Genomic DNA, 23,908 nt, shown 5'->3' on the forward strand with positions numbered 1-23,908 from the left:
TAATAATGAAAATGTGTCCTTCACGAAGAAAGGAAAGCATATGATTGCATTCACGCAATAAACTTCGACACGCACAGAGGAATAAAAACATTTATTTGAATGCATGAGCCATGTGAAACATTTGAAAGCCTCCTTGACAAAACAACAGTACTCACACGATAAATTCTACAATCATAATATTGCTGTATTTCATTATTTCATTCAGCGTAGTAACGACCATCTTTACTGAGTGCAGGCGCGCTCCTGCAGAAGGGGATACGCTTCCCACACCGGCACTGACCTGTCTCTCTCCTCGCGCATCATCTGTGTGTAGTAGCTCCATTCTCGTTTGAACTGCGCATTCAGAGTCTCCATGTTCTGTGTCAGCTCCGCCTGAGCCTCCCTGATCTCCTGCAGACTGTGCAGCATCTCCGCGAGCTGCCCGTTGGAGTCTGACCTCCCGGGACCTCCGGACCCCGCCCCCGAGCCGCAGGCCAGGTTCCCGTTCGAGTCGGCAGATCCGGAGGTCCCTGTGGAGCACTCGTCATCGCTCTGGTACTTGGTTGCCTTCGCTACTGTAGTGGCGCTCCCGCTCAGACCCCTCGTCCCGCTGTCCGCCTGCAGCCCAGACGCCGTCTCCATGGAGCTCTTGAGGTGGGCGATGTTGTCGGCGCTGCCAAACTTGTTCCTGATGTGGTTGGCGAACTCCCGCGACTTGTTGAAGAAGAACGGCGGTGAGAGCGACACGCTGGGCCCGGTTGTCTTCACTTTATCCAGCAGCGGGTGCCGCCCGGTGGTGCCATCGTCCCGCTGGCTGCCCTCCTTGCTGTGAGTGCCAGACTCCTTGTTGCTGTGTTTCCCATTGGCCTCGCTGTCCTTCATGCGGCGGTGGTACTGCTCCAGCTTCCTCTGCAGCCGGGCGATGCTGTGCGCCGACTTCTGATTCTTCTTTTCAAACACCTGACGTATTCGTCCCACCTGCTGTTTGTCGGCGTTGTTCACCAGTTTCAGGTACTCAGCGACATTTTGGTCCCGAGCCGTCTGCTCCACCTTTATCTGCTCCGTCACCTGAAGGGGGAATGGGAGGAGAAAAATGCATTTAAACTTATCCTAAATGTAACCTGATAAATGTGATTGATTAATGTTCAGCTGCTCCAGGTAAAGGTAACCTGCAGACTTTTTTTTACCTCTAGTAGTTCCCCTGAGCTGTTCATCTATGAGCGGGTGCCTATTGTTTGTTGTTGTTTTTTTATTGGTATCTGTAGTATCATAGGTGAAATAGAAATAGGAGCTGACTCATTGTTGGATTAGGAAACACTGCTCAATAAGGTACCACCAATCTGAGGTAAGGAGATTTTTCATCAGTCTTTTCGTCCTGTGTGATGTTTGTTCAGGGAGCCCAAGTGTCTCTCTCACACAGTAAATCTACAACGAGACCACACAGGCGGTGAGTCATGTTTCCCCTGACCTTGAGGATCTTCTGCTGCAGGCTGTCGATACCCAGCGCTCCCTTGGTGAAATCCAGGCCCACTCTGTTGTTGTCAACGGTGTCCACCATGTCCAGGTTGGACTCAGAGCCGCCGTGACGAATGGGCGGGATAATGAGGTTGCTGACATCGCAACCGCTGCACTCGGCCTGCAGACACGCACATAAAAGAGTGAATTAAAAATCGAAAAATCGTGGAAAATAAAATGAAAATTGTATTTTCCAAGAGCCCACGGTCACATTCGTGTTCGACCAACAGTCCAAAGCTTTTATCCCGTTCTCAGTGATGCATGACAAATAAAAGCCAGAAATTCTTTGGAACTAGAGAATTTCTGCTTGAAAAATGTGCATTGACTACTCGAGTCAGCTCTAAGTGATATTATTTGTAAAACAAGCACTCAGGGTGTCACAGCTCTGTGAAGCTGTGCTTCCAGCTAAATGCTAATGTCAGCATGCTAACATTTTTAAAGTGACAATGCTAACAAGCTGATGTTTATCAGGCACAATGTTTACATCATCTTAGCTTGTGGCATGCTAACATTTGCTAACTAGCACTAAACACTTGACTTAAAGCCACAAATGTCAGCCACGTGGTGGCACCAGAGGGAAGGTCTGGAGATCACTACAGTCAGAGGGGCTCACCTCCTGGGGACCATGAATGTCCACTCAAAATTTCATGGCAATTCGTACAACAGGATTTGAGATATTTCAGCATGGACCGAAGCGCTGGAGCAACCGATCAAGCAGCATTTCCATCCATAGAGCCATGCTGCTAACATGGCTAAAAACTGTTGGGACTAATTTTTGAGATGCATAAATTAGCAAAATGCCTCATTCAGCAACTTCAGAGAGAAAATAGTTAAGAAGAACAATACGTGGTATGCTGAGGAGGCATACAAAGCGCACATACTGCAGACAAAAGGACAACTTAGACGTCAGATGCTACAGTCTGTGCAGGCTTTCAGGCTAAAGTATATCAAAAACCTGCTGCACAGTTTTTTTTTCCATTAATATAAAACATCAGCCGTGTTTATGTGGCCTTGTAAAGCGCTTATAGTAAGCACACACAACCGTGCTGGCAATAAAGGCAGAAAATGAGAGCAGAAATGAAAAAAGCGTGGAGGGCATGGTCTTGAGAGGATTCTTGTGTTTGGACCGGAGGGAGAGAGGAGGAAAAGGCAGCTGATGAGACCGTAAATCTGTCTTAAGCCCGGACAATGGCCATCAGTTAGCGGAGCAGCATGGAGTCCAGGGCTCCAAACAAACAGCCCCCAGTGCCTCTTGTCCTGAAAATCCACTCTCCGTATTGACAAAAGCAGACGATTATGTAAGGCAACCTAAAATATTAGTATGTGGTAACTCTTGTTGCCACGGCAGCGAAGCACACACCGACAGGCTGAGCTCTAAAACACACACACGAGCAAACTGCTGACGTGCCCCGAAGGCGGGTTTTTTGCCTTTATCCTCTCTGCCTTTTTCTGCACACAGATGAGCAGAATACATGACGCTTTAATTGTGTCCTGTGGCCTTTGGCTGCACGGCCTGTGATGCATCCAGCAGCGTCAGCAATCATCAGCCTGCCGCTGGACAACAGTCCCACAACGTCAAACTGGACGTCAGCATCTTCTTAATTAAAGCGGAGTCATTCAGGTGACTTGATTGTCATGAATTAAACTATACTTCTGGTCACTCCGGAGCACACTTGGCGGTCAGAACATCACGCGTTCATTGGTCCAACCAGACGGCCATGTGCGCCGCCAGAACAAACCTGTGTCGTAAATCAATTAACAAGACAGAACGCTTGCAGTCTGACGCTTCACAAACGGAGGACATGTTTGGTTTTTGACGGCTGGTCAGACCAGCGAAGCAGTTTTTACACTCTGGTAGCTTTTGACGAGATTTTAACATATATTCATAGCCTGAAGGAGGAGGCCATTAACCCTTAAATGTCCAGATCGCTGAGGACACTATATTCTTAAGGTTTCATTTGTATGCATTTGTATTCTCTGCCGTGGATTATGTTTACGACAGGGCTGTTTTGTTCTGCAATAACGGCTACAGCAAGGATAGTGGCCTAAGTAACCCCATCGAGGCTAAATTAGCGCAGTATTAGTATCAAAAGTGCTAGCATCCTTTGGAACAGAGGGTGATAAAATACTTAAAGTAAGAAAGGAGTACTTCATGGTAGTCTATACTCATTAGTACATGATCACACTGTGGGCGCACCAAAAAACTACCCTCCATCAGTTTCCTATTGTAGCCGACAACAGCCTCCTCCTTTGGTCTCTCACTCACAAAAACCTTGAATTCAGCTGGACTGGATTCAAGGTTGAATGTTTGTATATCATTGTACACAAATGTTTGTGCAACTTTTTTGCCTCCCCTTCCTTTGAGGCCTCGCACACAAACAGCCTGGTGGTATATCAGCCGCCTGCAGCACATTCGAGTGTATAAACATGCGGCCGGTTCACTCAGCAGTCCACACACGTATTGAACATCGGCTGGAAAGTGGGTCTGAGGGTGAGAGCGGGGAAAATGTTAGCATGTGAACACACAGAGGCACCGTATGTCTCTGAGGACACACGTGTTTGTTTTACAGAGCAGATATCTGGCCACTGCTTGTCCTATGACCCTGGTCTGCTCGGAGGCCATTTAGATTATCATACAGATGGGTGGACACACAGCCAACGCAGCACAGCAGGGGATTTGTCCACTGGGAAATATAAAGGAGATATTCAGAAACTGACTAGTCTGAATTTTGGTGATTCTACTCATCTCCAAAAAATGAAACAGCAGAGTGAGCTTGTCTTAAATGTCAAACATGGGCTCCAGGTATTTTCCTTATAGGGAACAACTGGCTGCAAAAACTCTTTAGAGAAGTAATAAATCACTTGGTCTAAAAACAAGCTGTGTAGCCATGCTAGCGGCTCTACAAAGCTGTACTAAGACACAGCAGTGCTTTGAGCTAAATGTGTGCTAACAGTGAGAACATGCTGGTGTTTAGCCACTAAGGTTTGCCATTTTCACCATCTTAGTTTAGCGTGTTAGCATGCTAATTAGTACTGAACACAAATGACAGTTGAGGCTGATGGGAATGTGATTGGTTTTGCAGGTGCAGTCATTTTTCAGCCATGTTTGTTGAGACATTTTACTGAAACCACAAACTTCACGATCACACTACGGGAAAGGGGTCACCAAAGTCTGACAGGCCGACTGAACCTGTCATCCCTGCAGCCACGCTGCTAGCATGGCTCAAAATAAGATAATGATAATCAATCAAAGGTCTAAACTGCTGTAAATCCAACCAAAAGCCACCTGTAAAGCAGACAAGATGAGGCAAATAGACTGCGTGTGTGTGTGCGCGTTGGTGTGTGACTGCAGTTTCCTTTCTGTATTCAAAATCTAAGATTAGAGAGAGGAAGCTTGTGGTGTGTACTGTACGTGATAAAGAGAGAGGACGGGCCTGGAAGTGCTACTGTAACTCCCACAAAGACAGCTCTTCAGAGCGTCTCGCTGATGGAGCCGCGAGCAGGGACCTCGCCACAGGGAGACGGCGGCCCGGCACAAACACACGAGAAACTCCCATCCATCAATTCATTTCCCGCTAACATGAGCCGGAGGAAGAGTCAGGCAGAAAGAAGGAAACGGTCAACATGAACGAGTCCCTTCAGCTAATCAGTGCAAGTTCTCCAATACGCAGAGGTGACGCCAGACTTTTTGTCAAAAACCAATCAGCAGCTGTTCGCCAGAACAAATGAACAAATCGATCCACAACACAGATCCATCAAGTCAAGGCTGTTTACAGGAAATGTGAAATCCCCTCTGAATCCGGGCTACGATAAGATCCGTCAACAGTCACACAGGACGCTGATCTGAGCTGCACACAATAATAATGCTGGTTTCAGCTTTCAAAGAGTGAAAATTCCTCAAAGAGAAAGAACTATTTTATACAGATACCATTAGTCGACTACCCAAACAGACACACATACATAAATAAATCATTTTCTTATTAATATTTGAGAGGGAGGAATGAACACTGTGAGAGTAAATCACATATGAGTGAATGAGTGCTTGAAAACAACGAATTCCACAGAAATTATACCACATTTATAAACCTTCAGTCGCCTCTAACTCAGCATGGAGCCCCACAGTCTGAATCAGCATCAGATTAGCACTGTCTGAGTTAAACTGGTGTGTGTTTGAGTCTCGGGGAAAAAAATAATGGGATTGGGAGAATCCAGATCAAGAGACATCAGAAACACCACAGTGAGTTGGCCTCATACGTGGATAGAGTCTGCACATCTGGAGCCTCAACCTACGACACAGCTGGAAGCACGGCACAATCCTCGGCTGCGAAGACACAGCGGTGGTTTGAGCTAAACGCTTACGTCAACATGCTAACATCCTGATTTTAACAGATACACAGTTTGCCATGTTCTTCACATTAGTTTAGCATGTTAGCATTAGGTTAAACGATAAGCTAACGTGTAGGACAAATGAAAGCCTTGACTTGATGATGGTCCTGGATGAAGAGCAGCAGCCCTCATGTCTGACAGGTTTCATGACAACCCTTCCAGTTTTGACACATTTCAGTGAAAACCTTGTCTTTGTACCAAAAACAGCTGCAATCCATTAAAACTGCTGTTGACATGTTGCAGCTTGGACCAAAGCTGTGGACCAGCTGACCGACACACCGGCATCCACAGAGCCACATCGTGGCTGAAATGGTTAATGATTTCAAGTTTTTCCAGTTTGTTTTGTTTAACAATTGGTCAGCCTATCAGTGGCTGAGGGGTCCTAAAAATAGGCATTTTCTCCCCCGGCCTCCTCCATTGTGTTTACTTCCTTCGACATTATCTCTTTCTCACCTGACAGCACAGAATACACAGCGGCTCTCTGGACAAATATGGAGATGTGCTCAGACATTTAGAAAGCTGCGTTTTGAAATCCAGCACACTCTTATAACGTCTGCCAAGGCCACTCTGTTCCAACAGGTTTGAGAATAGCACAGATGAGTATCCCCGGTAATTTATGACTTTACTTCCTGAGGGCTCCCGAGAGCTCGAGCTCCAAACCTAACGCATCACATCGCACCGGTTACACAAACCACTGCACCTGCATTTCAAACCCATTCAGCCTGAGAGACACAAATCAACACTGAAAGGCTAGAAAGCAAAGGAGCGCTTTGTGCAGGCTGAGGACGGAAACTAATCAAATGGAGGGGAAAATTTCTGTTTTTGCTGTATGAATAATAGATGAAAAGCAGCCTGATACTGCATCTCTAACAGTGCTATTAATCACTGAGATTACCTTGTGCACGATGTGGGCTACTAAACACTGTGCTGTAGAATTTTCTCTTATCTTATTTTTGTTTGCTTAACTTCTACATCACCACTTACTTCTCTGTCCACTGCTGGGATTTGAGAGCTTGTAACTCTCTCATCTCCTCTGCTGTCTTAGATGAAACTTATTTTAATTATTAAGCAGAGGAACTCCATAAATTCAAGTCTGCAATTCAGTGGAAACCTTTGAGCGTCTTTCCACTGCCTCATTTTTTCATGTGTGAAGTGATGACAGAAATAACAGAATGGATATTTGATATGCGGTTGATGAACAGTTAAATTGTCAGGAAATCATTTGTATTAGGAAAGAAAGGATAACATCACGGCTGGCTCGGATTCAGCCACAGATAATCCTGAGTGTGCTCAGTCAACCGGGCTCATTCTTTAAAATGTGCTCCAGTGATGTGCAGAGATAGAAAAGAGTTTTCAGTTCACTTCTGATAAAAAATGGACGGTTTAAGGTGAAGTTAGACATGTGGTTCATGTGAAGTAGACTGGAGAGCCTCCTGCCTGGAGGGGCTCAGCCGTGACTCTGCGAGCAGTGAGAGGAGCCTCCTGCGGGGGCGAGGAGCCGGCAGACAGGCGCACCTCCCCGTGGGAGGGCTCCAGAGGTACCGCAGAGAATTACCCAGAGAATAAACGGAAAGCTGAACAGTCACAGAACAGACGGAAAATGTACAAACATGGAGAACACAGGCAACATTCAGCACTGCAGCCGACGAGTCTGATCATTTTTATTATTAATTACTCTGCTGATTACTTTCTCGATTAACTTGTCCTTGTTTTGTCTGACCAACGATCCAAAACCCAAAGATTTGTAATGTCACTATCACAGAGGACAAAAAACAACATATATTCCCACATCTGAGAAGCAGTTTTTAAAGTTTGCTCTGAAAAATGACTTGAAGAAATCGACTAATCAATTAATCGACTCATTGTTTCACCTGTAATCTTGAGATTAATTTCGAACCGCGCAAAACCGTCCAGCTTCTTACAACTAAACATGTACATACAGATACACGTGTGTACTGTCCTCTCGGGTTCATTTTCTTATTGTTTTTTATTGCTTTGTATAAAGCACTTGATCATCACTGACTCCAGTAAATGCTATGTTCATAAAATGTATAACTGTGACACGATGGTAAGTGTGGCTGACGCTGAGATTCACGAGCTGTCAAACTTAGAAAGAATCCAAAACCTCCACATGTGGTTCCACCTTGGTTTTGTGTCAACAGCTTCACCTTTGTTCTACCAGGACTGTCTGAAAACATGTCACACACACACACACACACACACACACACACACACACAGCTGTCCATAGGCCAAACCCGAGGTGGGGCTGAGGGTAAGTAAACAGTGTATGTCTGACTATTGTGTTGCTGCACTGACTGAAAGCATATCAAGTCCTAACAGGCTGCTCTCTACACACACACACATGCGCACGCACGTGCACACACACACAAAAGCGCACACACACACCTTGTGGCATGCTGAACAGACTTGGCCACATGATGCAGCGGTGAAGTAAGACATACACACAGCATCACTGTCCAAAAGGTGAGGACAGACCACGCTGCGGTGCACCGGCAGTTTGATGGACTGGACTATATTTAACAATCACTGTGGCATCCTTTTTCACCATTTTTTGACCCATAGCACTTAAACCGTGTGTCAACTTGCCACACTGTCTTGCCTCAGCTGCTTCTGTGAGGAAAAATCTGTGCACTTGACTTTCACATTAATCACACGCGCTCCAAGAATCAGCGAGGTGCTGATGAAGACACTTGAGAATGAACGGACAGCAGCGGAAAAGCGTTTAGCGTGATTGCCAACACTTACTTGCGTAATAGATTTTTGAGTGCTCGTATCAGGATGTAAAGTGTGTATGATGGGCTGGACGGGAGATTTGCACAAGATTGGCACAAGCGCTGTGGAATTAAACAGCATGCTGAAATCAACACTGACGTAAAACTTATGTACCATTTAATTTGATGGCTATTTAACTGATCTAGCTCCCTCGTGCATCACAGAAATCTAGAGTGCCACAACAGACAGTTAAATCTGGAGTTAGTTCTGTTTAATCTGTATAATAACATGGTCACAGCTTCTTGACTGGAAGGTTTTAAAGGAGAAGGAGTTTTACCAGATTTCAAAACAGAAAAGTTAGCAGAGCACCAGCAGTCGTAAGATGCAACTGTGCGCAACACGCCTGCTCTGAGATCAGATGAGAAAAGCAAGCGAATGTCTAGCAGCTCTGTAGTTTCTCAGACTGAGATGTCAGTCAGATGATAGTGTTGCAGTGACGTGGCCTTGAAACCCTCCAGAGCCCCATGAACAAACCACAGATGGAGGGATGCGGCGTGCTCTCGTCCTCTCCTCGTTTATTCCTCTTTACACTCAGTGTGATGAGCTCAGATGTTCCTCCAGGAAACATGGCCGTGGACTGCAGCTGTAGACTTAAGAGAACGCTAAAAAGCGACATGAATTTAGTTCACATGCTCACAGCGACAACGCTAACGCGCCGACGTTTAGCAGGTGTAATATTTACCCGGCTCGTCCTGAGGGGAACATGAGCGCCTGTGAGTTTCCATTCAAGTTTTTAAGACATTTCTCTAACATGTGAGCCTCATGGCGGCACCACATGAAAAGTCAGTGGACGACCGAAGTCACTGGGATCTCAGAGACGCTGAGACATTTGACTGGATGCGCTCTGAGGATCACCAAAGCGAGAGGAATTCATCCTCCGGAGATCATGAACACCTGTACAAAGACTTCCATCCATCCAACAGCTGGTAAAATATTTCAGTGTGGAGCGAAGTGGATCGACAGACCGGCCGACTAACAGACAGAGGGACGGACAGACAGACTGACAGACTGATGGACAGACTGACAGACAGACAGACAGACGGACGGACAGACAGACCGACGGACGGACAGACGGACAGACAGACAGACAGACAGACAGACAGACAGACTGACAGACTGACAGACCGATGGACAGACAGACCGACGGACAGACAGACCGACGGACGGACAGACCGACTAACAGACAGACAGACTGACGGACAGACAGACCGACCGACCGACTAACAGACAGGTGGACAGACGGATGGACGGACTGACAGACAGACTGACGGACAGACAGACAGATGGGCGGACAGACAGACTGACGGACAGACGGACGGACCGACAGACGGATGGATGGACAGACAGACAGACGGACAGACAGACAGATGGATGGATGGACAGACACTAAACTCAAACCACATTGTGCACAAACTGCTTCCTGGCACAAAGAGGAAGCTGCTCCTCATCTCCACTCTGCAGGAGAAGAGTTGAAGACAGCCTTTCATAACAACAACAACAACAACAAAAACAACAACAGCGCATTTTAAAGCATGGAGGCGAACAGTGCACGCGACACGCTTTGACATCACACCGGATGCTGATGCTTCCGATCTATTCAGTAATCTGTTCTCATCTGTTTCCAGTAATCAAACTAATGTCTCTGAATGATATTTGGTGATGAAGTGTCACATTCAGAGAGGCACATCAAAGTTTATTCATTTGAAAGAGAGCTGATATCTAAGGGATCACTGAGGTCAGCAGTGTCTCGCTGTGGCGCAGGCCGAAATAAAACCTTTTGTAGGACTCCAGGGGGCTTTTTACAAGAGAGAGAAAAGAGCCGCTCTGCGGTGATGTTCACTGTGAGGTGATTAAGTCCACCACAGCCCTCTGTCGACTACACCAGAGAGAAACTAGGCAATACAGCCAATCAACAAATCACACTCCAGTGAGAAAGAGGGTGGATATCGACTAAAATGAGCTGTTGGCAATCCATTTACTATCTGGGGAGCTCAGCATCAGCTAATGACTTGGTAATACAGCAGCACCGACTTACAGAGAACAGCACACACTCAAAGCTTCAAATCTGAGCACAACATGCTACAGGAAGGACAACCTCAGCCACACGTATGTTTGCATATGACCTGCTTTACGCACCCTCGTGCCACTTCTCTCTCCTCTCCTCTTGTAATCTGAGATTTTAATCTCCGCTTTCCAGAGCGAAGATTACCCAGCAGCCCCTGCTCCCATTCAAGCAGGAAGCCTAAAAAGCTCCGCAGGAAAAGAAAGCAGGGTGAGGACACAGATGTGCGAGGTCGTAATCTTGAGAAAAAGACAGAAATAGTAAAAGGGATTTAAAGGGCGTGGAAGAGGAAGTGATGGAGACGCAGAGTGGCGGAGAAGGAGGGGGTGAGAGAGAGGGAAAATCCCACTGGAACGAGTCCAGGTCAGAGTTTGAACTCCACAGGTTGACCAGCAGACAGCGATTAGAGCTTTAAAAGATAGAGTACTCAAACGAGATAAGGTCAGAGTTCATACTGTGGCCTTTAAGGGAGCATTTGTCCATTTTAATCTCTATCAAAATGAAGTCTGCTGCAGTGTGTCACTTTACAAACCACTGAGCAGCTGACATGCAGTCACTACAGACGCTGTTTACTATCACAAAAAAACACTGAAGAAAAGGTATTCGTTAAAGCTCCATCCTCAGTCCTCTGGATGGGTGGCGAACATCTACAGGACTATACAGAGCAGTCCCATTGGCTATGACTTGCCACGCCCACATACCCCACGAGCCAGACGGCAATTCTTCGTCATCAGGTTTGTTTTTTCTTTCAGCAGCTGACCCCGTTTCTGACATCACAAGTTGAGGTCACAGTCTCACAAGGTGTCGCTTCTTCTTCCCTTCAACTTTCCAGTGCAGCTATAATCTGTAGTTTTTGTATAAGTGTGGAAAGCAGCGTCAAAGCTGCTTATCTTCAACCCCGACGTGGACAGAATATGTGTGTTTCAACTGAATTTTTAACCAGAAGAATCAACTCAGGGACACAGAGAATCTACTGAGAAGCAAAGGAAACACTGCGTTACATGCGAAGTGCTCCACAGTCAGTTTGGCTAATTACTTTTTCATGCTGCTCTGCAGTTCAGCGGCAGCTTCAAGTCTGCTTTACAGCTCAAAAAAAGCAAGTGAGAGAAAACAGATGGCTTTTGCAGCCCAGCCGTGATGAAGACGGTGGTGATACGGTGGCACAAGTGGTAACACTGTCGCCTCACAGCTAGAATGTCCCGGTTCGAATCCCGCTGTGGTGGTGTGTCCTCCACCATGCCTTCTGTACCTGCTGCTCAAGGAAAAGGGCCTTTCTGTGTGGAGTTTGCATGTTCTCCCCATGCTCACCTGGAGTATCCTCCATAAAAATACCCCCTCTAAAAACATGCAAGAAGATCACCACCTGACCAATGGTGACGACAGAGATTGGGTCCCCGGGTGCCGGTCGGATAGCAGCCCACCACTCCCGGTCTGCCGCGGAGGAAGGACGACCAGGATGGGTTAAAGGGGAGGACAAATTTCACTAAATTGCATGGCGTGTGTTGCATGTATGTAATTGTGTGACAAATAAAGGGAATCGTCCCTCCGATTCTTCTTCTTCTTAAGGACTGAGCCATCGAGTGCAGCGTGCTGGTGAAAAATCACTGAGATCTAACTGAGTATTGTTGGGATGTATGTGACAGTCAGCTGCTTGAAATGTTATCTAACTGTAAACTGAAAGAAACAACCAAACAGGAAGCAAGCGCAGATCGCCACCGACTACAGATCTAACCATGTTCACAGTCTCAGTCGTAGGCTAACATTTGTACAGCAGAGGCTGACGGGAATCTCATTTGTTTACTGGACCATGAAAAGTCAGAGGATCACAAAGGCTGTCACAGTCCGTCCTGAAGAAGAAGAAGACGAAGAAGAAATCCCTCTATTGTCACAGTACAGTAACAGGAGACTGCACACGCCATGCTAGTGAAATTCGTTCTCTGCTTTTAACCCATCCTGGAATGACGTTCCTCCGCAGCAGACTGGGAACGGTGGGCTGCCAGCTGACCGGCGCCCGGGGACCCAGTTTGTGCCACTTGTGCCACCGTGCCACCCAAAGGGTGAAGGGAGCATAAATGTCGGTACCAAACGTTATGGCAGTCCATCCAATGGCTGTTGATATTTCAGTCTAAGTGCTCCTCCTGGACATTCCTGTCAAGTCTAAAGCTTAATTCCTTGATATTCCAGAAATCCTAGATAACTGGGATGTGCTATAAGATGCTCATGCAAGCAAACACACACACACACACACACACACACACACACACACCCCTACAACCAACCAGTCAAAGGTGAATAATGGCTGGTTTTCTTAGTCTTTTATGATAGAAAACTAAATTTGGGGGGTTTTTGGGCTCATTGATTAATCTCAAAAAATATTTGGTAGATTAATTAAAAATTAAAACAAATCCTCAGTTGCAAGCCTAATCTACACCCAGTGTGTGTTTAGTAATGGACGACCAGTTTGGGTTTTTCAGTGGCCAGCGGTCGATGTGTTATGCTGAAATCATGTCAGCATCTGATGACATAAAGTTACTCAATAATAACAACAAATGAGACACAATTGCTGACCTTAAATGAACATGCATGTAACACTAATGTTGTCTGCATTGTCTCTGTTTGCTTAATGTAGATCTGCAGCGCACTTATCATGAGTAAAAACTAAAAAATGTCCACAGGTATCAGCGAACAGCAGCATCTCCGAAGAACAGGCAGATAAACAATGCCAGCGCCCGGGAGCGCAGTCTCTTTGTTTCTGGTCCCAACGAGCATTAATTTAACACTGATGTATTATTCATTTGAACAGAGAAAAATATATTTGCAGATAAAAAAAAGTGCATTGTCTCCCAGATGTGCCTGCAGGCATTTTTTGTGTAATCGGCCTCATGAGTGCGAGCATCGGCCGACAGAGATGGTCTCAAAACGCCTGATATCGGCCCAATCAGAACGCAAGAAACTATGAATGAGAGCCCAGGGTGATGCCTTCAAATTGCTTGCTTGTCTAAAACCCAAAGATATTCAATTTCCAATTGTATAAAACAACAAATCTTAATGTTTCAGAGGCTGGGAGCAGCTAATCTGACTTAGATGACAGCAGCGGTTTGAAATGTCTGATTGATCTTATCGACCCCTGGCTTCAGCTTCAAGTGCTGACGGCCAGCGGTGCTCGACAGAAACATGAGGTCTTTCATTTTTCACTTGTCAAGCAGGTTGTAAAGATTGTGCAGAAGCTATACTGTTGAGTTTGAGCAGTTTGAAAATAAAAAGCCAGAGGGGTTGAACCAAATTTAAGCAGCCAGCTTAACAGATCTGCTCATGGAGTGTAATAATTGGCAATGAATCTGCTTTATATGATATGACTGGGGGGGGGGGGCAGCTACTGTGTTTGTGTGTGTGTGTGTTAGTCCAGCGCAGGATCTCTTTGATGGGCAGAGTGTTTGTGTGTTGGTTAATCCACACCATGTTACTCACACACCCGGCATCACTGCTGCTGTGTGTCTATTCACTGTCGGCTTAGCGCGCTCTATCCCTAATCCAAAAGCCCGGGGGGGAAGACGCAGAGGCAGCGAGACAGACCTGTGTACCTACAAGCCAAACGTCTCAGTAATTCACATTTCACAGGTTCCTCGTTGTCGCACTCCTTCCCCCTCTCAGGCTCACACCCGTTTTCGTAAGTTACGGCGCTGTTTGCTCCAGGATACCGCACAGATTCCACCAGTTGCCCCGACAACGGACACGATTCAGCAGATCGCCCCTCGCCGTAATAACCAATGAAGTGAGTCGAAGGCGAGGACCATCCGTCACCTCCCATTCAGCGACATTCACTCCTCCCGTTTTTGTTCTCTCAATGGCCAAACAATGGCCACAGCTTAGCTCATCGCGGTGATTTGTGGTGCTGATGGGGGACTGCGTGCGTGTGTGTGTGTGTGTGTGTGTGTGTGAGTGTGCTGCCCATAGACCGACGGCAAAAACTGCTTTCCTGTATCCTTGAGAAGAGGAGCAAAACAACAAGCCCTGACCTGTTGAGTGTAATTAAATGTTGTGTTGTTCAGGGCAATAACTCTGAGCACCCGAGGCTGGAGCACATCGTGTTGACTCGCTCTGTTTCTGCTCGACTCATCTGTGGGCTCTTGTTTGTTCATGTGAGGAATATTATGACAATTACAGTCTTAAACTGAGCCGGTTAAGCACTCAAATCTGAACAGAGAGCCGTTCTATCGAGGGCTAACGAGAGATTACAAAAAGGAAAGTAGGGCTGAAATTAATATGATTTCATGATTGAATTTGAGTGCCAGTGATTTAATAGAGGGAATCTCCGGGCTGGGACCTCGAACGACGTCAAGAGTCCTTTGCTTTGTCTCGTTTTGTCCCACCAACAGTCTAAAAATATTGCGTTTGCAGGGATATAATCTTCACGTTTAAGAAGCTGGAACCAAAGAATAATTGGCATGTTTGCATTTTTGATTCAGAGCTGAAGCAATTAGTCAACCAAAACAACAAAAAGACAGCAACATTTTTCAACGTTAATTCATTTTTAGGGCAAAAATGTCCAAAATACGAAGATCTCTGCTCTTTTTCATCATATATGAGCGTACATAGAGCACTTCTGGCTTTTGAAGTGTTGGTTGGACAAAACAAAATATCTGAATATGCTTTTTTTTTTTTTTGTACATTTTCTCAGCTAAATAATCAGTTAACCCACAAAGGTTTTGTTGTTTAAGGAAATAAGGTGTAAAAAAGGACCAAGATCAGTCAGATTATTTGCTTTTCCTGGATATCTACTGATCTAACATTGAGGACAAGATGGCTTGAACTGAAATTACAGTTTCCACCTCCGTGAGTGTGCGAGGGTTTGGGTGACGTAACATCATGTTGTGTGCAGCAACACAGTACAGAAAGCTGCAGTATATGTGTGCACATGTGTGGTACACGCACTCAGACAGCCGCATAAATTGAAGTACTACACGTCAGTGGTGTCTGCGCGGAGGGTTTGTCGGCCAAAACAAACTAAACGCATGCGAATTTGACCTTGGGCAACATAGCCGCGTCCTTTTTGACATGAATCTACAGAAGAAGAGTTAAAATCTTGGAAAAACATGCCGTGGCCCAGAGGGAATACCGTCAGGAGTTCAGAGACGGAAACACACCCCCATCCGCTTTCCTCTGGATCAAACACACACAAGCCCAGGATGAAACCTTCCCCTCTGAAAGTGATGCAACGATAGCAAGAAAAAAGGCTGCTTGATGCATGACTTAAACACCAGCACCAGCCAGCACGCACACACGCAGTGTTTGGGCTGACCTTTAAGAGCCATCCATATTGATATTTCCACAAACCAATTCAACTACAGTCCGTCTTCCCTCTTCATCGGTGAGGAGGTGAACTCAGCAGATGGGACATACTAACCACTTCACACACAAACTGGATGACAAGTCTCTGCAGCTGCTGATGGGGGTGCTTCAGAAGACCACAACCCTCTGAACTGAAGAGACAGATGCTGAGAAACTGCCAGATGTTTTGGAGTGCGTGATGTTCAGAGGCATTTTATTCAACCACAAAAACAAGATCCTGTTTAACGAGCGTTCGGCCTGCTCAGGAAACCTCTACTGGTCTGACACCTTAACCTGCACACTATAAATATTGGTTATGTGTTATTCAATTATTTTGTTTCTGCAGCAGATTTCTTCCTGCATGCATGCAGCAACAAGCTTGTCCATCTTCTGAAATGTGCTGCTTTTCTTCATCAGGCACGATACGCTGAAAATCTCTAGGCTGAGGACTGTATGAAAGCAATAAGCTACAGGCTGTCAGAAATTCTTACAAGCATTTTTCTGACATCTTATAAGCAGCCCTACTAAAATCAACAGGATCAAATGTTCTGTTCCAGCTGACAATCACAGATATAATGAAATTCAACCAGTCAGGGGTAAGCGAGAGGTGTTACACTGGACTCTGCTTCTGCTGGCTTTAGTGTTTCTCCCAACTTCAGTCAATACATCCTTCTCTTTCCACCCCCCCGCCAGCTCCCTAACAGATACTTGACTTTCCAGCTACTGTCTGGAAAACGTGCTGGAGCAAAATGACTAATGCTGGTGCCTTTGGGCCAGACTCTTCATCCTGCGCTAACAGAGCTGCTCGTCTTGGTGTTTTGTACTGGGCAGCTCCCAGGTGTGAATGTGAAGCACGGCTGGAAAGATGCTCGGTCAACACTCCCATAAGTATCCCCTAAGTGCTGTCAAATAAAGGTTAACAAGCAGGGACGGGATGGCCTGCCTCCAGTCTCTGAACAGCTCATCAGGGTGTCATGAGTTTAAAAATGCCACAGTGTGTTATCTTGTGTACCTGGGTGTACTGATGCCTAACACTGCACCACAGAGACACGGTCCACAGTTGTGCATGTGGGTGTCAGCTGGCAGAGAAAGCTGTTCCCATCTTGCTATGTGTCACGGCGGTTTGAATGGCTCTTTCAACAATTGTATTCAAACTGTACCAAACCGAAGAAGACAATTATCATCTTAAAGCAATTTTACGGGGGCCTTTAAATTGGGGTGCACTCCAGATCTGTGAACTGCGTGGCAACATAAAAGCCAGTGCTCCTCATCACCATTTAGACCTCCTCCTCCTCCTCTTTCACGAGTGGTCATGTAATTCTTGGCCTACACAGGACTGCACTAGGTAGCCGCTCTGTGCATGTGAGGCCACTGAAACTGGGTCAGAGAAGAATCTGTTTTTCTGTCATAACACGTCATGTTATTCAACCTTTAGGAGGCCGAACATGGAGCACGTCACCTTAGCATGTGTGGCGTTCACTCAAGACCAAACAGGAAGGCACACACTGTGTGGCCAGTCCAGCAAGGAGCCATGTGATACAACAGGAACCTGAGAAAATCTCAACCTCCCCTGGTGTCTCTTTATTTCTATGTCCACTCCGTATGTTTGGACATGAAACCAGAGATAAGATTTGAATTCTCACCTGAAGTATGTGCAACAACTGCAAACAAACTGGATAAACCTGCTCCACCGCTCTGTTTCGATGCCAATACGTGCTGTGCAAACAGTCTACATGATGGCTAGATAATAAAAAACGTCAAGATGATAAAAGGGCACCTGAGCACAAAATGATTTAACATATGATGGCAAGTTCACCGTCTGGCCAGCAAATGACCTGAAGAAGCTGAGTGCATCTCCACCAAAGTCCATTACAAAATCTGTCAATTTAATGTTGCCTCACATGTGAGCGCAGGTTGACATTTCTCCGCAGTCAAATTTAGCAGAAAACAGCTGTGGGAAATAGAAGATTGTAAAGGACCTTATGAATAGAACATTTACGGGGAAATGCAGTGACAGAGTATCGGATCCAAACGATACAGCCGATTTGCACATTTTCAGACTTACAAAGAATAATTTCAGATTTTTTAAATGAAGTTTGGCGCGTTTGTCTCTTCAGAAGAAACGGCGTCGGTTTATCAGCTGGTTGCGGCTGCCCAAAAAGAGGAGGACTGTCCAACTTTATCCCCTGATGACAGAAACCTTGACGCTTAGCCAGTTTTAAAGAGGGATAACTCGCCCACTCTCAGGTATGTTCGCTAAACGACGTTGACGTGGCCAGAAATTATACAACGTAATGTATAGACTGCCTCAGGCGGGAGAAGCAACAGTCCACGAGTCGTGCCGGTCTCGTACGTTAGACAGCTAACGTTAGCTAACTTGGCGATAGTAGAAAACTTATATTTACCATATTACCCCCGTTGGTGTAAGTGTATCCCTACTTCTGATAAACTTTTCTCCTCAGCAGCAGCACAACAAGCTCCGGACATAATCTCGGGGGGTTCTCCCGTTTCGTTGTCCTCAAGTGGAAAGTTGTCCGTCCACACCGTCGGTGCGACACATACCATCACGGCTCCCGCTTGTCGCCACCGCTGGACACCAACCCACGGCGGCAACGGTTTGGTTCGCCTCCCTGCCAGCCTGCCGCGGTAATCCTCCAGAAAGCGGCGAGCCAGCGAAGCGCAATGTGTGACTACGCCCCGCCCACCGCGCTGCGCTGAGGGAGGGGCTGCGGGAGATTTCGAATACACCCCACATGAATGAATTCATAACCGGATGACGAGGAGCTCTGAGGTCCAAATTACAGCTTCTCCTCAAACGCACAACACGCTTTTGGACAACTGGAGTCAAAGCAGACATCAAGATCAAGACCTGCATCCAAAACTTATTTGAGTATAAATACGTCAGTTTTAGCAGCAAAATAAAGCATTAAAAGTAAAACTACCAGTTGTGCAGAAGGGCTGCAGTGTTGTATAATTATTGGTGTATTATTGTGTAAGCAGAATTTTAATGTTGCAGCCACTTGAGATTAAGCTAATTTTAACAACTTTATTACATACTGCTGTTAAATTTAACCTATGCGAGGTGCATCAGAACTCAAATCAATGTAATAGACTGAAAAGTTGAGTATTTCGCTTTGAAGTAGAGGTACAAACTGGAAAAGTACAAGTACTGTAGGATTAAATGTATTTGTTGAATTCCACCAGTGTCAGTAAATCAAACATTATTACAAGAAGTTATGTGGTGCTTCAGGTGGTTGTTTGTTGTCGATGATCATCACTTTCTGGTTATTTTACGCTGATGGATGTTTCTAAAGTTACATGTTCATCACGTGTAATCCTCAACTCTTCTCTTTACGACCGTCCCCGTCATACAGAGGCAGACTTTTTAACCCGCCATGTTCACATCTGACAAAAGCGTACAGTCACCGAGTTAATTCAACAAATAGACACCGGCCACATCTCAAGTGAAAGGATAGATTAATTACCCCACAAAGGTCTGGGGAATGAATCATGAATCATTGAAAGGCACAGCAGGTCTACTCTGGCCCGACTGATAAAGAAACCAATTAGTACGGTTAGTGGCCCCGTCATGTGATCTGGGCCTGCTGATAGTTCACTGTCCAAGCTCACATTAAGTATTCATCCTCACAATATAAGTCCAGTCTTCCACCTGCCATCTTGGAAAACACTGACATGCTCAGCGAGGCTTTATCCCTGTCTTACTCTCCTGTCATTCTTCATCCCTCCCTATATGCACGTAGAGACCTGAAGCCCACATTACGAGGACGGCAGTGAGTCAGCCACCTGTTAATCATTGTGACAAGTGTGTGTGCTGACAGGTTGGACACTCTGAGGTCGGGTGATTCAGCCTGCAAGGCAGAGCACAGCACAGCACCTGGCACAGAGGCTGCCTGCAGGGCAAGAGCTGTTATTGAAATCTGAATCCGATCCAGGCTGATTCAATCATATCATTGCCGTGAGTGTATGTGTGCATGTTTAGAAAGATCATTGCATAGCTCTGGGGCACATCCCCGGCAAATCTCTCTGCTGTGATCAATCCTAATAACCTAATACACTTCCAGTCCATTTCCCCTGGGGATTGACTTATATTATCCATGTGTGTGCGCGTGTGAATGAGAGGTTGGAGGCAGAGAGTTAAATGTGACATTTAATTAGCTCCAGGTTTGTACTTTAGCATTGATTTGGTTCAGAGAGGGCATTGGCAGTGAGCTCACAGAGAACAACTTTAGCCTTATGTAAATGCCATTAGGAGCAGATCTCTGATGGGTGTTGCAGCACTGCATGACACTTGAGAGGCTGTAAAACAGCAACGAAACAGCCTTTTAAGGCTGTTCGCTCTCTGTCGGCTTTAATTCACTGCAAGGAAGTGAAAAAAATTCTGTCAGAGTTGAACGTGCACGCGCGCACACACACATACACACACTCTCTGACTTTCATGGCATTGAAATTCCTCTTCTAAATGTCACCATATTCGAGTGCAACAGAGTTCAAAATCCAATTATCTCACAAACAGAGAGATGCGGCGCAGCTTCTTTGATCTGCGGTGCATAAACGTCAGAATTCGTGGTTATAATATAATGTTAAACCCACGTGTGTGTCAAGGATTGAAGACATATACATGACATTTACTCTGTTAATCACAAGATGCTATTGTTCCCTTTCCCCACCAGTGATGTTTGTGTTCTTTATGGGCTTCCTGCAGAGCCTCCTGTCTCCATCCCAGCTGTGACATCAGCCTGACCTCCGAAACACCAGAGACTTCCGGAGAACTGATATTGGTCAGGGGACGTTTAAGGATGGTTGCTCTGGATTGTTTAGGTGAGGATGAGGATCGGGGCGTTCTGCTGAAGCTCTGGGGTTATCACCTAAACTTGGAGTTTCCCTCACATCCATGACTTATTTCAACATCTTTCGGCTCATTGTTATGTTTTTTTTTATGACCTGCAACTTGAGTGTTTAATCCACTCTGACCTCCCTCATCAAGCTTGCTTTCAGTTTTCTGTTTCTAGTGAAGACACTCTAATAAACAAGCCTGTCCGGCATCAGATGACACACAGACACAGTAGCTGGCTGTGAACATAGTGGAGCATTTAGAGGCCACGTCATTCTTTAGCTGTTTGTGCATTGGCTCAGGTCTATGGCACATTTTGAGGCTGGACTTGTGCTGGACTGTATTATGCTGAAGATGTTTCTAATATTCTGTTCATCTGATTCACATTTATGTAGGAGAGAGCGTTAGTGACATCTTACATCAGTACGGGGCTGAATCTAGCAAACATTTGCATCATCTATCAGCATTTTTTTCAGTACATTTATATTAATTATTGAATCGAGACATCACTTGAGGTGATGTCTTCACATTGCTTGCCGTCTAAACCCCAAACATATTCAATTTCAAATGATCTATACCAGAAAAAATCAGCAAATGAGAGAATGATTTGGCATTTTAGCTCAATGCTGTATATGACTTAAATGATTTTCCGATTATTGCACAAAGGCAGAATTTGCTGCTGCACTGTTCTATATTGCTGATGAGCAGACTTTTCTTTATGGTTACTCATTTTTGCATTTTTGTGCTACTACAGTTTGCCGCTTCACACCAGTACAGCCGCCTTCGGTGTTAACGTAAATGCCACTGTCTGTTCCCATACCTCACTGACAGTAAAACTGACTTCGTCCAATATGTGTGGCAAAGAAAGCGAGAGACGGAGAGAGAAAGTGAGAAAGAGCTAATTGACAAACAGCTGCCCTAATCTGGCCTGGTTTGCTGTGTCTCTGAGTCAGACAGGAAGTCTCCAGAGCAGACTGTGTGTTCAGACGTGTCTCTGCTTCCTCACTTCCTTCATTCCTCCTACGACAGCACTGCGACTCAGACGGAGCTGGACAGACAGACAGACAGACAGACAGACAGACAGACAGACAGACAGACAGACAGACAGACAGACAGACAGACAGACAGACAGACAGACGGAGGCACACGCTCAGATGTAATGGATGTAATAGAGAGACTGTCAGAATAGGTGATGGCTTGGAGATGAGATTAAACCCAGAAGAGGTCATGTTTAATTAATCTCGGGCTCATTTTGATCCATCACAAAGACAGGGGACGTGTGAGTGCTATGACAACTAAATGATAGCATATCACCTTCACTCCAGGAAAAACAAATGACATTAAGATCTTCAATATTTCACGGTTATGTCTCTCAGCTAATGTCTTGCTGATTTCACTGTTGCAGAGAGGCTCTAATGTGTTTATAATTTTACATCCAGTGACTGTTACGGTCAGCTGGGAATATCTCTATATCCAGATGAGCGCAGGGGCAAAAAGCTGCGACCCACTGTTGTGTGCAGCTCTGAGCATAACTCATCTTTCATCCCCAGTGCCGTGCAGGGCAAAGACAGAATCAGCATCAGCTCAGTCAGAATCAATTGAACGGGGAGACGCTTGCACGTACACGTGCACATGCTTTGGGCTCAGTAACTGGAGCACTGAAGTTATGGTGTATTTTTGGGTTACATAATCCCCACAGAAGCCCCATCCAAAACAAAACAAAACAAAACAAAAAAAACCTTTTTCATCGCGCCCCATCTCCATCACTTTGTCCTGTCCTCACATCACTCTCTTCTTATTAAAACTGTCAACCCTGCTCACTCTTTCATTATATGAACGCCTTAGTGCCAGCAATTACATTTTCCTTCATGACGTGTCCCCTTCTCAGTTGATTTCATTTCACCCCCTGTCTCTTTCACCCCATGGCTTTTTATCTCTCCCACAATCTTCCCTCCCTTTACTTACTGCTATAACTTTACTACATGGTGTTTCATATTCAGCAAACACTGCAGCCTTGCTTCATTTGAACAGAGCTCATGATCTGTGTTGCTCAGTTTCACCCTGAAAAACGCAAAATTCACGTAATCCCTCTGGATCCTGCTGCCAAAAAAGATGGATTTGTCAGCAACGCTGGTCTCAACAACATAAATGTTCTTTGCACCTTGTGCTAGTGATGCTAGTAAGCCCCATTAGGCTCAGTAGAGGACAAGTAATGATCCTTACTCGCACACAAACACAAACATGTTGCGACAGACAGGGGATAGAGCAGAGGGAGGGAGGCTATTGCTGCTGCTGCTGCTGCTGCTGCTGTGCTGTGGGACAGTGACTAATCAGCCTGAGCATCCACATATATCACCAGGCAGAAGTAATCAGCACAGAGGACGCAGACTGACATGGCGTTATCAAACAAACTCCAGCAGCAGGGTCAGTCATGCTACCAGCCAGGCCTGTATGAAATGCAGACTTAAGGACACAAAACCTGCAGAGTTTCACCTGCTGCTCTAAATCAGTCACTAAGTTAGTCAAGTCCTCCCCAAATACTTAGCTAGTTCCAAACGACTACAACTACTACATCAGGTTGCACCATTAGAGCTTAAAACTGCTTTTTTTGTCAAGTGTTGGATTTCAAATATGTTATCACATCATGTCTTGTGCTCCTTACTAGCAAGCTAATGCAAGTCTTGTTATTTAGTTCAGTTACGAGGTCGCAGTTACTTGATGTAAATATTGTACAACATCTAAAATCTTAGTTTGTGATTTTAATGTACAGTAAATGCCCACTTCAGTACTGCTGTTGTAACCACGCTAAGTTTGAGCCTATGAACTGTCTCCAGCTGCTTTGATTCACTCTCCAGCTCTCAGTTATTGCCTCGTCTCCTCTCTTTGCTATCTCCACCTCCAAAGCAGTTCTCTCTTTCAAATGAATTAACAGAAAAGAGCTTCGCTCCTCCTCTGCTGCTCCCTCCTCCACATGCTCCTCAAGCTCTTTTCA

At 45.6% G+C, this 23,908-nt stretch overlaps 1 protein-coding gene across 2 annotated transcripts in view; it reads right to left on the bottom strand.

The window, feature by feature from the left end:
* LOC139350423 (transmembrane and coiled-coil domain protein 3-like) overlaps positions 1 to 23,908 on the bottom strand; it is a 62,269-nt gene that overhangs the window by 4,744 nt on the left and 33,617 nt on the right. Inside the window, exons 1-3 of one of the 2 annotated variants that reach the window (XM_070991791.1) lie at positions 18,470 to 18,780; positions 1,448 to 1,615; positions 281 to 1,047 (exon numbers count right to left, since the gene is read on the bottom strand). In XM_070991791.1, the coding sequence (XP_070847892.1) occupies positions 281 to 1,047; positions 1,448 to 1,615; positions 18,470 to 18,472 (938 nt within the window). In that variant the 5' untranslated portion in view covers positions 18,473 to 18,780. Of the gene's footprint in view, positions 1 to 280; positions 1,048 to 1,447; positions 1,616 to 18,469; positions 18,781 to 23,908 lie in introns of those variants that run through there. The other variant, XM_070991790.1, reaches the window with a different exon arrangement.

Source organism: Chaetodon trifascialis, chromosome 22 (assembly GCF_039877785.1).
Source record: "Chaetodon trifascialis isolate fChaTrf1 chromosome 22, fChaTrf1.hap1, whole genome shotgun sequence".
Lineage (NCBI taxonomy): Eukaryota > Metazoa > Chordata > Actinopteri > Chaetodontiformes > Chaetodontidae > Chaetodon > Chaetodon trifascialis.